This window comes from Leiobunum rupestre, chromosome 9 (assembly GCF_980474605.1).
Source record: "Leiobunum rupestre chromosome 9, qqLeiRupe1.1.hap1, whole genome shotgun sequence".
Classification (NCBI taxonomy): Eukaryota; Metazoa; Arthropoda; class Arachnida; order Opiliones; family Sclerosomatidae; genus Leiobunum; species Leiobunum rupestre.
Genome location: NC_143392.1, coordinates 28,726,717 through 28,743,343, shown reverse-complemented (window position 1 = coordinate 28,743,343; position 16,627 = coordinate 28,726,717). Strand labels below are relative to the sequence as shown.

General features: G+C 32.3%; 2 protein-coding genes across 2 annotated transcripts in view; both read left to right on the top strand.

The window, feature by feature from the left end:
- The first annotated feature begins 225 nt into the window (after nucleotides 1-225).
- PIG-T (phosphatidylinositol glycan anchor biosynthesis class T) lies at nucleotides 226-3,785 on the top strand. The gene is made up of 11 exons (XM_090158415.1): nucleotides 226-412; nucleotides 476-653; nucleotides 723-957; nucleotides 1,024-1,110; nucleotides 1,175-1,262; nucleotides 1,328-1,422; nucleotides 1,486-1,690; nucleotides 2,869-3,021; nucleotides 3,088-3,334; nucleotides 3,400-3,561; nucleotides 3,617-3,785. Exons 1-11 carry the CDS (start codon nucleotides 232-234, stop codon nucleotides 3,723-3,725), a joined length of 1,740 nt encoding a protein of 579 aa, XP_090014541.1. The 5' UTR covers nucleotides 226-231; the 3' UTR covers nucleotides 3,726-3,785.
- A 150-nt stretch (nucleotides 3,786-3,935) lies between these two features.
- The window catches only part of MESR6 (misexpression suppressor of ras 6), a 397,644-nt gene continuing 384,952 nt past the window's right edge, over nucleotides 3,936-16,627 (top strand). Inside the window, exons 1-3 of the mRNA XM_090159362.1 lie at nucleotides 3,936-4,068; nucleotides 4,611-4,756; nucleotides 10,952-11,104. Coding sequence (XP_090015488.1) covers nucleotides 3,994-4,068; nucleotides 4,611-4,756; nucleotides 10,952-11,104 — 374 coding nt within the window. The 5' untranslated portion in view covers nucleotides 3,936-3,993. The remainder of the gene's footprint in view (nucleotides 4,069-4,610; nucleotides 4,757-10,951; nucleotides 11,105-16,627) is intronic.

The following is a 16,627-nucleotide window of genomic DNA, read 5'->3' as shown; positions in this document are numbered from 1 at the left end:
GATCTAGTTTTGGTCATAACTATGTCACAAATTGGAATAGAAAATTTTATAATATTTTATCTCTATTGTTACGAGTATAAGCTTTTAATTATACTGCGTATAATAAATATACGTTGTAATAAAGAAATAATTTAAATACTTTGAGTTAACATCCGTTAGATGTCGCTAAAACAATTAAATTTAGCAGACAAAGTTTTAAAAATCGAAAAGAAGAGGAGATTTTAACCTTTAATGATGATTGTCAAAGCGTTTTGCAGCCTCATCATAATATGTTTATTTCCATTTATTTCCTGTAAAATATTAGATGATTTTAACGAAGAATTATATATAAAACCATTGCCAAGTGGTCATCTGTATGGCTACTTCCAATTCTCAACCATTCTTGATAGTACTTTGGAAAATGTGGACCAATGTATGTTGGGTGTTTTGTGCAATTATTTGTTCACTCAATTTTTAAATTATTTTATTCATACAGCACGTCATTATAGATTATTTCCACGATTTTTGGGGGAGCTCATAGTCACACATAATGTGTCAGAGCTACATTTCAGTTTAACCCAAGGTTTATGGAGAACTAGCAAATGGGGCTACCCTATTCGGAGTTCGCCACCTGGTGCAGAATTATGGGTGTGGTTTCGCGAAGATGTTCCAGAGTTTGTGTTTAAAATTTTAATATATTTTTTGTCCATACTAGTTCTAATAAGTGTGACTTAAATTTACAGTGTCCATAAAACATGGAAGAATCTTGCAAATGCACTTTCAGGGCAGTTTTGCGCATCCCTCAATTTCATAGACACTGTCAATACTATTAGCCCGCAGCTTTCATTTCCTCCTTACGGGGCTGTTGATTCTTCATCTAGAAATAGTTCGTACTTACGTTACTCAGCTTTGCCAAAAGAAAGTGTTTGTACCGAGAATTTGACCCCTTGGAAGAAACTTCTTCCTTGTGATTCAAATGTGAGATAATAATAATGGTAGTTTTCATAATTATTGGACTTAAAATATATCCTTGTTAAACTACAGGCAGGTCTATCTCAGCTTCTAAATGCAATTCACGTATATGGGGCCAATTTCTTTTCATTAGCTTTGGATTTTCGTCCAGTTTGTAGAGTATGTAGTTCTATTTATTTTTTTGCTCTACATCATTTCTCAAATTCCATTTTTTCTTTTTAAGAGCAAAGATTGTACAGACATCTCAGTTGAGCTGAAACAAACAGTATCAGTTGTTTTTGATCCGCCTGTAAAACAACGTGGAAAACAAGGTTTTTATTAAATTAAAAAATATATTGTAACTCCCGTGTTTATGTATTTTGTTTAATCTGAACAGATTGGTCCGTAAAGAAAACATTTGGTTTGTACTTAACAAAAGTTTGTCCCGTTGCTTCGAGAAGTTTGCTCTACGTAGATATTACAAGCAATACGGTTAGGTTTTATACATTTTTAAACAAATTTACATTTTCTCTAACTAATATTATATCTTCGAAGACAACTAATCCATTTGAAGTTTCACCTCCTCCTAATGAAATTGTGACGAAGGAAAATCACGGTGATAGTCAAAAATGGGCCATTTTTGACATTGAGAAACAGCTGAGTGATAAAGCTGCGTTTAACCCAAAGGCAATTTATAAGAAGGAACATATATATTGGATAAATAAATCACCACCGATACATGCTTTTCGATATAATACAGGTATGCAAGCTAAAATTTATCAAGCAAATGGGCATTTTTTAAGGCTGGGTGAATTACTGAATAATTTCGAGACTAATAACTCTGTTATTGGGATATATTGGATTAAATACACAATAATAGAATATAAATAATAATTGTTACTAATTATTAGTTACATACTGTTAACATGGACATATAACATGTTAATTAGTCCATGCCGTTAAGTTAAATATTGAAACATTTAGTGTCTAAGGCCTTTGGCTGACACCATAAGTTTGTTCTAAAAAGAAAGTAATCATATCTGCAGCAGTGCTAACATTGTGCACACCTGGTTGTCTAACAAACGTTTTGAGAACAAACTTATGGTGCCGGCTAAAGGCCTTAAACGCCCAATTCCATACAAACTGGACAGTGAAAGAATACCCACACAACATAGAATATAGACACAAGACTCTGTTTTTATCGATTACATTGACTATATTTGACACTAGTATTTATCACTTATATAGACTAAAGACATCTACTTCTTCATGCAATCTAGTGATTAGTACATTTACTTGTTATGATAAATTAGTCAACATTACCTCGATTTTCCTTTCACGCCTCTTTTGGTATTTTATCGAATATCGAATAACATTTCTATTATTAGGCGAATATTCCGAAAATATAGATTTCCCTCCTGTCCTATCAGCGTGTTCCACCAAATAGCTGTCTATGTGGAGGGTGAAGGCATAACCTATTTTGGGGGGAATAAATTTCTATGGTAGAGCCCTCACTTGGTGGTTGACAGCTAGAATGGCGGCGCCCAGTAAAATTCCAATAAAATAATCTATAGACTCTAGGGAAATTCTATATAAAAGAACATACATCATCCATCAGTTGGTTTGGTTTTTATTTACGTCATAACGTCATAGGTGACCTATGAAGGCATTAAATAATTCAGTTCTACCATTTAGATATTTATATTTAAAATATTTCATATATTCCCCATATTATTCATCGAATATTCAGGCCTATTATTTGACAAATATTCGATAAGGTAGTATTTGAAATAAGCCTAACTATTTGGTATTTGGTTAGAAAACTACTATTCATCTTGATATTTGATAAGGAAATTTTTGGATATTCGTCTTGATAGGCTAAAATTGCTATTCGCCTAGCCCTAATTTTTAGTTAAATATGTTTATTTTGAATTTAAGGCTATGGGTTGGAACGAGGAGGTATTGAATGTGATATCCATAATCGAATGAAGGACCGTATTCGTATTGTATATCTGGAGATCATACCTTGGTTCTTGAGGATCTATGTTCATACTTTAAAAATAATATCTAACGGTGTTGCTTTAAAGCCAAGTGGGTATCAGTTCACTCTAATTATATCATACAGACAATGTTCGTGATTTAATGATGAAATATTAGTCTCGCAGTATTATAAACCTGCCAAGGATCGTGATCAACCGCATCATTTAGAGCTGCTCATTGAGCTTCTGCCTCATTCTGTGACGAAAGTCAGTTTTGAGTATGAATTAGCCTTCCTGAAATGGACTGAATATCCACCCGATGCAAACCATGGATTTTACATTGATTCGGCAGTGATAACTGCAGAAATAAACAGTGGTTTGAATTACACGCACATTCCGAGAAGCGTTACTACTATTTACGATAGGTATGATACTATTTTGATATTTTAAAGTATCATTAACTTTATTAATGTTTATATTTTGCTCCAAGTTTGCGAGAAAGCAAAGAACCGTCACTTCTTCATTTATACACGAATACACTACTTGTAACATTGCCAACACCAGATTTTAGTATGCCTTACAATGTAATTTGCTTAACGTGCACTGTCGTTGCCCTTGCGTTTGGACCAATTCATAATATTACAACCAAAAGGTAGGCTTAACTTGGTATCTTGTTTGAATCATTTCTAATTAGTTTTGTTTTGTAGGCTTCAACCTGTTGATGCTAACAAGTTAAGTTTATTAGGAAAATTGAAATCTAATGTAAAAAGATTATTTTCAAAAGATAAATCTTTGGATGAGAAGAAAAACCAGTGATTTTCTTCGAATTTTTAAACATTTGTGGCGTGCTTATTTATTTGTGTCAAAAATAAAATTATCGACATAATCTTCTTGTTCGTGTTTTTCTGCAGTTTTTGTTTCATTTCGGCGCCAAAACGAAATTCTACAATTTCAGAGCGCTGATTTGGCCTTTTAGGTCACATGGGGACGCGAAACTAGTTTATTTTCGTAGAGAAAGGGGTCAGCACATCCGATTTCTCGCTCTTCATTTTCAAAGTTGTCTTGTTTTTAATTAGCTTTAAAAATGTCGGAAGGCTTAGTTAATCGTAAAAAAGTTAAATCTGAGCTTCCTGTTTGCGTTGTAGAAGATCATAACGTGGTAATTTAAATTTTTTGTGTATATTTCGTATGTTGACATTTACGAATGGGCCAAACCCCTCCGCATGTGGTCACAATATAGGCTTAATAAATATCTGTTTTCGTTATTTTTTGTGGTTAACTCATGATTAATTCAATAAAGTTATGTTTAAAATTATTGCATTTTTTAAAGCGTTATATAATATTCCTAACGTTTTGAGTAAAGTTATATTAAACATACTAAAGTTTAAAGTGGAAGCCTAGTGATTAATTTAGTGAAAGAAAAGTAGATGGCGGCACTGTCCTTAGAAATCGTTATACGTTTTGCATCCTGTCCATTTAAATGGCAGCGGGAAAGTATACATCTGCATTGATTTATATATGGTTTTAATATTATTAAGCGTTTTAACTTTTTGGGTTTGTTAATGAGAAATTAGAGAGGTTAAGTTCGGTGTAGAAAACAAGTTGGCAGAAAGTGTAGATTGTGCACTGCTAAATTGATTTAATAGCGCTGGCTTAATTTCTGTAACATTATCATTAATGTAATGAATATTTTTCTTTCAGGCTTTGACTCATGTATACAGGGCAATTGGCTCTAAACGTTTACCCGCTGATGGCTTCCCATTTGTTCATTTTGATTCTCATCCTGATTTGCTGATTCCCAAGAAGCTTGATCCAGAGCAGATTCATGACAAAGAACATGTATTTGAGTAAGTTCCATCATAAGTTGACGATAGTTTTGGATTGGAGTGGAGTCATCACAAGACAAAAACGGCCTCTAGCGAGTCACTGTCAAAGACAGAGTGGCCAGATCTTGAAAATCAAACTATCACACAATGGCCAAAAAATGTAGTATTTAACAATTATGGTTGATTGCATATTCAGGATGGTCTTTGAATTATTTTACGTTATCCTTACTGCGACAAGTGCATGAAAGAATAATCTTAATAAATCTTAGTTTTTTGACACTGTGTGTAAGTTAATCAAAAAGTCAAAAATTATCTGAAATTCCTCATATTTACATTCTATATTTATAGCCAAATTATTAGTCCGTGGCTTATAGAGATGGTGATAGCAGATTTTAAAGATTTTGTCTTCAATGCATTGACTATAGGGAACTAGCACTATGTAGCTTTGGTTGTGGCTGCCATGTTGGATAGAATTTTTTTTCAATGGGAAAAAGCATGGGTGACGAAAGTCTGTTAGCTCCCTATACAACAACAGCAAAAACTTGAACCTTCGGAGAAGTTAAGATTTAGGTATCGCTTCGACAAATAGTATATATTAATTAAGAAAATAATAAAATATAATATTATAATTCTGAGGAGTTTTATCGAAAAAATTGTAACTGCGTTTATTGAAATCAGGATCATATTTTTGTAAATTTACCAACTAGAAAATCAGAATGATAAATCCCAAGGACTGAATCCCCCCCCCTCCCCCTGTTCTAACGCCCCTGTTCTTATTCCATGTACATTAGTATGGAAAATATTTAGTTCAGGGAATGTAATAGGCTTAAAAAGTCAGGTCATCATCTTATTTTTCACCAGGTATTTTTATTAAGATGTATGGCTAATGCCAAATTTTACCTACAGAGATGTGAAACTCCCTGTACCTTCTTGGTTTTTAACTTTTTTGCACCAATGCACCGAGACTTAAAGCAGAGTGGCGAATCTATCAATAAAATTTAACAAAAATGCTTCTAAAAGCTCATCTAGGTGGCAGCACCTTCCGGGACTCAAAGAGAAAGGCTACTTGTCTGCTATCTATTGGCTTCCCGAAGGCACTCGTTTAAAAGTTAAAAATCACGTGATTTCGAAAAGCCAATCAACGCGAGAAGCTCCCTATTTGCCACATCTTTTAGGCTAAATTTTTATGCTTACTCAACTGGTTTTGATTATTACTCTAACGACATCTAGTGGGAGCGAATGCAACTAGACAGGAGACGTTACTTGCTTTAACTAATGTTGTAGGTTAGGAAGTTTGCTCTTAAAGACCCTAAATAATATTACCCAAATTTACTTGTATTTACCCATTTGGTTATTTTCCCCAAATGAACACTCATTTACCCAAATTAACCGGAAATTACCCAATGTACAATTTTTTTCATATAATTTATTTTTTTAATATTTTAAAATTTTTCAATGGCGACCATTAGAATCTGCAATTTCTCCATGTTAATTTCCATATAAAAAATAGGTTTTTTAAGTAATCAAAAATATTGCCATGGCAAAACTAAAGCCCGTCGAAACTTTTTCCTTTTGGGAAATAAGTTATATAAAGGTCTACTTACGTTAGTGTTGTAAGTAGGAAATTTTCCGGAAAATGACCAAGGCCTTTTTTCCGGAAAATATTTCGGATTTTTTCCGAAAAAAAAGTTTTAATTCCATGATTAGTCTAATATACTGTTTGCAAATTTAAATAAAGCGGCATTTTCGCCTCATTTTTTCTAATCTAAAAGTAAAACTAAACCTCTAGACTAGTTTAAACTTATTAACAATGTAACACTATTAATGTTTTTTAGTATGTTTACTGATATTAGAAATTTTAAATCGATAAAAAATTAAAAAACCTTAAAAAGTAATTTATGTTAAATTTTTTTATTTTTCCGATTTGCAGGAAATATTCTGGAAATTTTTCCGCATTTTATTTTTCCCGAAAATTAACAACACTAGGTCTACTCTTATCCCCCTCTTTTGGAATCGTTTAAATTATTCATAACCCTTGGTCTTATGCAAAAATTAGCTGTTGAAAAATATTCATCATCGTCATTTCAGCGAGTTACATACCTCACGAAGTCCCCTGGCGGTATTTGTGAGAACTATGTAATCAGGTCGATTTTTTTTAGGTATAAATGAGTCTTATTTAATTAGAAAGCTAAAAACTTCATTTCCTTTTTTTTTGGTCCCTATTTAGGTTAGACAAATTTTATGCCAAAAATTAAACAATTGGAGTGATCGCTCGCTCCCAGCCGACAGATGTCGCTTAAATCAGTTTTTTTTTGCATTGAATCTAAAAAAAAATGATGAAGTGCTATTCAATTTTGATGTAGAGGTTAGTAAGATAATGAAAATGGCCTACACTTCACCTGAAAGTTAATTAGCTGTAGTTGGTGGGAAATATTTTAAGATGTGGTGATTATCATTTCCCGGCTGTAATATACAAACATGACTTACAGGCCTATACGGGAGATAAGTGTATCTCTGTGATACCGAATTTATAATTCAATGAGAATAATTAAGTCTTCCAAGTCCCTAATTAAGCGCAATAAAATGAAATTTGATCATCCGTTTCGTAACGATATTACCACTTTATACAAGATTTCTCATCGTGGTTTCTTATGATATTGAAACTATTATTACCTCTATCGTATTGGCATTCGTATTTTATTGTTTGGTTGCGCCCATTTATACCTATAATTAAGTTTTATATCAATTTTTATAATTATGTATTTAAATACATAATTATCTATCGTTCTTCCTTCAAATCCAAAACCGGTAACAATATATTGAATATTTTACATTTTTGTTTGGCAAATGTACTGTAAGGAAGCTTAACGGAATAAAAGTTGTCCCATTTAACCTCGGGTTACTTTCTGTGCCAATTATTCCGCAAAACAAATTGAAAATATAATTATCCATGCTTGACAGACCCTTATGCAAAATTTTAATTTAGGTAGCTTTGTATTATAATATTTATAAGTTTGATTCGGCTATTGCTAATTTTCTACTTATTGTCTATTTCTAAACAGAATAATTAATTATTGAGCTCCGAAAATAAGGATGCCGCGCTTTTACAAAGCTGTCAAGGGCTTAAATTAAAATGGTTCATGGTTCTAGAACGAAATGTAATTCGGAAATTTGATTAAACAAATTTTCGGATTTGATCGTAGTTATTTACGAATTTGAGACCTAAACGCATTTTCCCTTTGTAGTTTTCGCTATAAAACTTACCTGGTAGTATTCCTGCAAAAACTTTTATATTATTATTTTGGCAGTGAAGAGTATAATCAGGGTTGTCGATTTTTTTGTTTTATTATAAAAAAAAATCTATTTATTTAATTTAAATCGGATTTTTTTGATTTTAAGGTTTTATGTCTGCAAGAATGTATTTTTTTATATTTAGGAAGAATTATTATGTTGCGACAATCCCCGGGCACGTTGAACGCCTTTCCCCCGTCTCGCGCGGGGGGAAAGACAAAACGCCACCGGCGTTTGATTTCCATCGCGTTAGGTGACGTAAATTTTAAGCAGCCAATGGAATACCGGGACTATTCGTTTTATTTTAAGCGGAGGAGCGTACTGGGGGGACCAACGGGTGGATTGAGAGAAAGGCTAAAAACCGTCTCGACATAGACATTCTCCCTAGGTATAAATAAATACATTCTTGATGTCTGTTTTTGACAAATTGACAAATAATTTGACTGCAGCGATAACGTAAACTATAGTTTCAATTAGTCTTTATTAAATTGAATTATTAATTAATAATAATAATAATAATAATAAATAATAATAATCAGCTAGGCAAATTACTCTAGGCACCACATTGGGTCCAAGTCATCGAGCGACTTTTTAATGCCTTTAAACAGGTTGCCGGGTTACAATGCGTAGGAGGGTGGTGGCAAGCCCTTCATGCCACGCGAGCCAACAGCTCCCTACACTCACTATTACCGTTAATTAATTTGCAGGGCCCCAGAGGTCCTATAATTCCTATAAAATCCTATATATTAAATGTCCTATAACATATAAAATAGGTCTAAAAGTTAGGGAATTTTAAGAAAATATATTAAAAGCCAGGGAAATTAATTTTGGTTGCAAATGGAAAACGTTTACTAAAATACAAGTTAAAAATGGTTAAAGTCTCAAGAAATGGTGAAGGAAAACCTGGGAAAGGGAATTGGAATCTGCGAAAACTGGCAACCATGCATGTACACATTTTTGAGTTCTATTTGATAATGCAAATAAGCCATTATTGTACTTTAATTAGGTTTAATTTAAATTTTGTTTATTTTTCGTAAAAAACTGTATGTAATTTTTTAAACACTTGCCTTTTAGTTAAACACCTCAAAAAGATATGATCTACTTTTTACCGCGAGATATAGTACTAGTTTTGGAGAAACAAGGCTTAGTTTTAGATTTCGTGACAGTTCAACGCACTCTGATTTGCCTTTTTTATTTTAGTCAAATTGACCAGAGCTCTGTAGGCCTATGAAATGCCAATCGAATGAAATAGGAAAACGTTAATGGAAAAACAAATTCAGTGTATTTTCAATGGCATTAGAAAATTTACCCAAATTTCTAAAAATTCTTCAAACAGTTCTAGAGAAATGCCGTATGAATTCTCTTACAATACCTCTTTGTGTCGGAAATAGGAATTTTTACTTAAAGTCATAGGTCGAAGTGCGCGGCTTGAACCCCTTTTAATAATAATAATAATAATAATGCTCTTACAAAACCACTCTACAGACATTCTATGAAATGTTAAAGATGTCTATAGAAAATTTAGTTTTTTAATCACCTAAAGCTTTTTAAATATTTCTATAAAAAATGTAAATTTATAGAGTTTTGTCCTATAATATCCAATATTTTCAAAAATGTCCTATAAAATGATTAAAATCCTATATTTTCAAAAATGCCCTGTAAAATCCTATATTTTCAAAAATGCCCTGTAAAATCCTATATTTTCAAAAATGCCCTGTAAAATCCTATATTCTCAAAAATGTCCTATAAAATCCTATATTCTCAAAAATGTCCTATAAAATCCTATATTTTTAGCAAAATCCCCAAAAAGTCCTATAAAATTATATAATTTTGATATTTTGCCCATTTCAAATCTCGCCACTCAGTGAAATTGCTTGATTTAGCTATAGGATAAATTCCTGTAAAAATAAGTCATTCTAGTCTATACTTTTGTTATTGTTAACACGGTTAGCTACTAGTATATTTTTGTGATAAAACGGTTAAATAGTTTATATTTTTTAGGTAAAAATCAAAGATTAATTTAACTAAATATAGATTTTGTTTTTAATTGTATAAAGTTAGTAAATGAAATGGCACATATAGTCCTATTAAATCCTATAATTTTGAAAAATAGACTTATCCAGTCCTATAATTTTGAAAAAATAGTCTTATAAAGTCCTATAATTTTGTAAAAATATTCCTATAAAGTCCTATAATTTTGAAAAAATATTCCTATAAAGTCCTATAATTTTGTAAAAATATTCCTATAAAGTCCTATAATTTTGTAAAAATATTCCTATAAAGTCCTATAATTCTGTAAAAATATTCCTATAAAGTCCTATAATTTTGTAAAAATATTCCTATAAAGTCCTATAATTCTGTAAAAATATTCCTATAAAGTCCTATAATTTTGTAAAAATATTCCCATAAAGTCCTATAATTTTGAAAAAAGTCCTATTAAATCCTATAATTTGAAAAAATATTCCTATAAAGTGACAAGTCCTTAAACTTTGAAAAAATATTCATATAAAGTCGTATAATTTTGAAAGAAATAGTCCTATAAAGTCCTATAAATAATGTGAGTAAATGTCGCGAGTGAGATGATCATGTAGGCAAAGAAATAAAGAAATATCAATATGGTACAGGAACAGCTTTTTTAATTCTTTTTTTTTCAGATTTGGAGCTTTTGAAATGAAGTGCGTTAAACCTTTTTTTTTTCTACGCGCGCAGGGATAGGTTTTGCGAGATGATATTTGAGCTTCCTGCAATGGCGCGTCGCGTTATGAGGCGTCCTAATTCACGAATTAAGAGTCCGAGACCTTCATGTGCAATATGAACCGTCCCTTCGTCGTCTTGCGTGGCTTTTTTTCTTTTTGTTAATTCCAAATCGGAGAGCTTAGCTTGAAGCGGAAGCCTTATTTTGCCCTTTTTTTTATGCTTTTGCAGCGCCGTAAGCATCGAAAACTGGATCATGCCAGCGGTCTTCGCCGGTCATATGTCCGAAGTGGTCTGGGTCAAACCACCGTGGGCGACGAGGACCATCCCTGATTGCAGTCGGGACTTCGTCATAGGACAGCTCAAGGACACGCGGCAGATCAGGTCTGTGTCTCCTTTTTTCCGCTCCTACATTTGGCCGCTCCTAGCGCCACCTGCAATCATTCAAAACGTTACTTTTTGCGCTGACATTTTCATGTAAGCTTACTATTATCCAAAGCATATAACATTATTGTAACAAGGGGTGACCACAGTTCCTATAATTTCATTAAATTTTCCTATAATTTAACGTCCTTCCGTTTTTTATCCTATAATTTCATTAAATTTCCTAAAATAATGCGAAATAATATCGTGATAATAGCCTAAAAATAATATCGTGATAATACCCTAAAATAATGCGAAATAATATCGTGATAATACCCTAAAAATAATATCGTGATAATACCCTAAAATAGTGCGAAATAATATCGTGATAATACCCTAAAATAGTGCGAAATAATATCGTGATAATACCCTAAAATAATGCGAAATAATATCGTGATAATACCCTAAAATAATGCGAAATAATATCGTGATAATACCCTAAAATAATGCGAAATAATATCGTGATAATACCCTAAAATAATGCGCAATAATATCGTGATAATACCCTAAAAATAATATCGTGATAATACCCTAAAATAGTGCGAAATATTATCGTGATAATACCCTAAAATATTGCGAAATAATATCGTGATAATACCCTAAAATAATGCGAAATAATATCGTGATAATACCCTAAAATAATGCGAAATAATATCGTGATAATACCCTAAAATATTGCGAAATAATATCGTGATAATACCCTAAAATAATGCGAAATAATATCGTGATAATACCCTAAAATAATGCGAAATAATATCGTGATAATACCCTAAAATAATGCGAAATAATATCGTGACCGCCATGATGACAACCAATCGAGTAAGCCACGAATAACGCTTTTTAATTTTCGCGAAATAAAATTTTGGAAACCTGATATATCTGGTTAAAATGAATACTGCTTATATTCAATTCCTATTTTTTCCTGTAATTGAACGTCTTTCCTTTTTCTCCTATCATTTCGTTAAATTTCCCTATATTTTAAATCAAAAGTCTGAAGAAATTAAAATAGTTGATATTTAACCCTTTGAAGTCTGTAAAACGTCAGACTAGTTTTTAAAGATAGTTTTCGGTTAACAACTTTTTTTGAACAAACTTGACAACCGTTTTCTCTTATTGTATAATTAATTTTCTCGGAAAATATAGGAAGAAATTGGGAGAGAAAAATCTCTCCCAATTTCTTCCTATATTTTCCAATATTTAACTGATAAAATTCCTACAATTTCTTTAAATAATTTTAATATATTCTGTGGTCACCCTATAACATACATTTTACTAGAGGTTATTTGCTGGAAACATGTTCCAAAATATGTTTACGAAGAAACAACTACTATGTTGAGTCGATTTTTTTATCGTTTCACAAGGGCGTATCCAGGGTTTTATTTTTGGTAGGGTTCTAACTTTTGTCCTCCTTTGAGACCTAAAACTAACTTACGTTAAGTAGTACTCCCATCTTGATCCACAAACCACCCACCCTTAAATACGCCCTTTGTCCTAAAAGCAGGTGAAAAAAGGCTAAATATTTAGTACATTTGGCGGAAAGATACTAACACGAATTTCCGGTAAATCGGCAGCTGAAATTTTCGGTTGAATTCTTAAAGATTCCTACGCGTGTTATATTAATCCATTTTAGAAATGTCAATTGCGTAAATTCCAAAGTGATCCATAAATATTTAATGTTGATTTTTATTTTTAAGCTTTGCTTATTTTTAGTATTATACTCTTAAACAATCCTCAAATCGCACGTTTATGTACCTGTTCTATACTTGCCCTGGACTCACCAAACTTAATTGTTTTAGGTATGCCTCATTTGTAGTACTAAAAATAAATTATGGCAACTGTTTTTAAATCTTATCTATGTTAATAAATTAATGATCACTTTGAAATATAACGCAATAGACGGTATTTTCCAAAATTATATAACGCGCGCAGGAATACTTAGAAATTCCACCGTAAACCGACCAAATTTGAAATTCCCGCCGCCCATTTACCGGAAATTCGTATCTTTCCGCCAAATGTAGATATTTTGCCTTTCTTAACCTGCAACTGAGTATAGTACCAATTTTAGATTGTATACCATTGGACCGAATGTACCGTTGAACCGAATTCCAATTGACCGAAAACCGCGTTTTGCGCGGTTTTCATTTAATATAATGTTAGGGATACATTTTTATATAAATAAATATATAAAAGATACAATACATACAACTACTATACATTCCCTCAAATGGGAATTCGGTCGTATGGGAAGACTCATACAAACAAATTCCCATTTGGCCGAATCATACGATTTTGGCGGATTTTAACCTAACCTAATCTAACCTTACTTAAAGGCCGACTACATAAATCTTCGGTTTACTCTGTTTTTCACTGGAAGTAGGCTGACTGCATGGCACACGTGTATTGCAGTAAGCCTACTTCCAGTGAAAAACAGAGTAAACCGAAGATTTATGTAGTCGGCCTTTAAGCTCAACCAGAACTATAGCCTATACTATGTCTTTAGTGTCGGTTTGACTTATAAAACGTGCAATGTATTCTAAGTATTGGCGCCACCCCAACCCCATTCTTGCTATCACGATGGGCCATCTATAACGCAACCTAGAGGACAGTACCTAGAAAAACGCACCTAGTAATGTCTAATCCGATATTAATCCAACCTAACCTAACCTAACCTAACCTACCACATCACATATTTTACTTAATTCGGTTAAATGGGACCCCGCCAACTTTCGTGTAATTTTTATAAATATATTGGCTATATATTGATTCGGTCGAATGGGACAAAGATCGCGCAAGTAAAGTACTTCAAAGGAAGTAAATTATAAATTTGAATAGGGATGTCCCGATATGGTTACAGCCGCCGATTTATCGGCTATTCGAGGCCGATAATATCGAAAAATAGGCCGATATATCGGTGCATCTCTAAATTTGAAATATTTAAAAATTGTCTACTAACACGAACTACTACTTGTTTTTAACGTAATAAGCGAGAGTTACCCTAGTTTCTGATTAAATATCCAAGTTCATGAGCTAAAATTTACCTGTTAATGTACGTTAATAATCGTACGAATTTGGTATAATTTTAAAATCTGTACATATTGGATTACCAAGATAAATTCTACAAAAACACTTGATTTTTCTTTATAAATTACCATTTATTCCATACGTATTTTGAGAATTCATTGTTATATGAATTTTAATTTTTAACAGAATTTCCAAAAACAACGGACTCATTTTTGTTAATTAATAATACAGGCCTGATACTGAGTCACCTTTCTCACTTAAAATCACTTTTTTTTAAAATCTGTCACTAAAAGTCACTTTTCCCTAAATTATTTCTAGTTATCACTTTTTTCGAATTGTTAGATTTCCTTAGCATTGAACGTTAGAAAACTGTCTTACAACCCTTTTTTTACAAATAATAAAACCAAATCAAACTCCGTTCGCTTTTCATTTATTTTTTTATTTTTGAAAAGCCCGCCAGTATAAACACTTGTAAGGTGTATTAGTAATAAAACAGTATTTATTTTCATTTTTGGTAGATTTTCAGTCACTATTTAGTCACTTTTCGGTCACTTTTTTAAAATATTTAGTCACTAAACTCACTAAATTCTACTGTGTAAGTGAGTATCAGGTCTGATAATATGAAACCGTAAAATCCCTCGTAAAATAAACTAACCAATGTTTGTTATAAAACGCGAGGTGAAATATTTTTAATAATTCGTGATTCGTTTTAAATAAATTGTATATCCGGGGTCGCCGTTTCGAAAGGAATTATATTTTCGGCAATTTCTCCTGGCGATAATCTTTCTGCCTTTTTGCGATATTGAAAATTGATTGATTGGAACATCCCTTCTACGGGACCGTTTTTAAGTTACGTGGAAAATGAGGTTTTTTTTTCTATCTTCGCAACTGCCGTTGCAAGACGTGTTTTCGTATCGAATGATCGGGAAAAGAGCTTTCTGACAATTTTTCGTCGAAGATGAATCTGCTGCTTCGGCGAATAGATGAAAACGTTCTCGTGACGCCCTTGATTAAGATGCATAGCTATAAGCGTGTACGTTAGCCCCCGTTTACCCCTTTTGTGCCAACAATTTTGCCATTTCATCTTCGGGTGCCACTATCCAAAGTGGGTGTAGTGCTAAAAACTTCTCAGATTTCTTTTAAATAATTCTAAGAAGAAAATAAAGATTTTTTAGGAGTTTCAGGGTTCATACAAACATGGAAATCAGTGGAAACCTGGAAATATCAGTGAAATTTATTTAAAGCAAAAAAGTCTGGGAAATATCAGGGAAAATTAAAATTTTCCTGAAAAATCAGGGAAAATAATTATGATAACTCCAAATTATGTGCAATTTGTTTTAGTATTAATGAAATTATTACTTAGTATTGAATTCATACGTTCAATCTTGACTATATTATATTAGAAAGTGTAACAGTAAAGGCTAGTTCCCACTTGGCGAATTTTCGAGACGAATAAAATTTTCGCGCAATGAAAAAAGACGCGTTTTTCGGTCGCTGGAGAAGCGGTTCTCACTTTAGCGCGAAAATTTAAAAACGCTGAAAACAACTCGCGCGGGTTTTTAGTAATGTTTTAGGCCTAACATAAAACATCAGTTCAAAATGAACCAAATGGATGTTCCTGTTGATAATTTCAATAAATAAACGATTCTTTTCGTGAGATAATTACCTTTACTTCAGTATCTTGGTCAAGTTGGCTGAGCCGCTTTTCTAAAGACCTAGGCTTAATAAGTGACGGACGGCAGCGGAATAGATCGAGGGAACGCGTTTTCTGATTGGCTGAAGCTTTTTATCGCCAAGGTGTGGACGTCAAAAAATAGAACATTCGCTAGATACCGCGAAGACGCGAATTTGAAAAAAATCGCAAATTTTATTCGCTAGCGTCAATTTTCAGCGCGAAAATTGCTTTTTTCGCAAAGTGGGAACTAGGCTTAATGCTTTTAACATTTTAGAGACCCGTATTGTTTTAAAAAGTACACCTGGAAAATATTCAAAAGTACTCTGGAAAACCTGGAAATATCAGGGAAAATGGTTTTTGAAATATTTTATGAACCCTTAAACTAACTTGGGTACTATCAGAAGTATATAAGATACAAGGCCCCCAGAGGTCCTATATATTTTTAGCAAAATACCCCAAAAATATTATAAAATCCTATAATTTTGTTATTTTGCCCATTTCAAATCCAACCACTCAGTTAAATTGCTAGATTTAGCTAAAGGTTAAATTCCTATACCAAATTATTCTAGTCTATACTTTTGTTATTGTTAACATGGTTAGCTACTAGTATATTTTTGTGATAAAATGGTTAAACAGTTTCTATTTTTTAAGTGAAAATCAAAGATTTATTTCTCTAAATATAGATTTTGTTTTTAAATGCATAAAGTTAGTAAATTAAATAGCATATATAGTCCTATAAAATCCTATAATTTTGTAAAAAAAGCTAATTTTTTAATATTATTCGTTTT

Bases quoted from the DNA above. Each gene is read 5' to 3' on its own strand.
- PIG-T (XM_090158415.1), top strand. From the start codon at position 232: ATGATGATTGTCAAAGCGTTTTGCAGCCTCATCATAATATGTTTATTT. The intron at 1,111-1,174 runs GTATGTAGTTCT...TTTCTTTTTAAG, and splicing joins ATTTTCGTCCAGTTTGTAGA to AGCAAAGATTGTACAGACAT. The intron at 1,423-1,485 runs GTTAGGTTTTAT...ATATCTTCGAAG, and splicing joins TAGATATTACAAGCAATACG to ACAACTAATCCATTTGAAGT.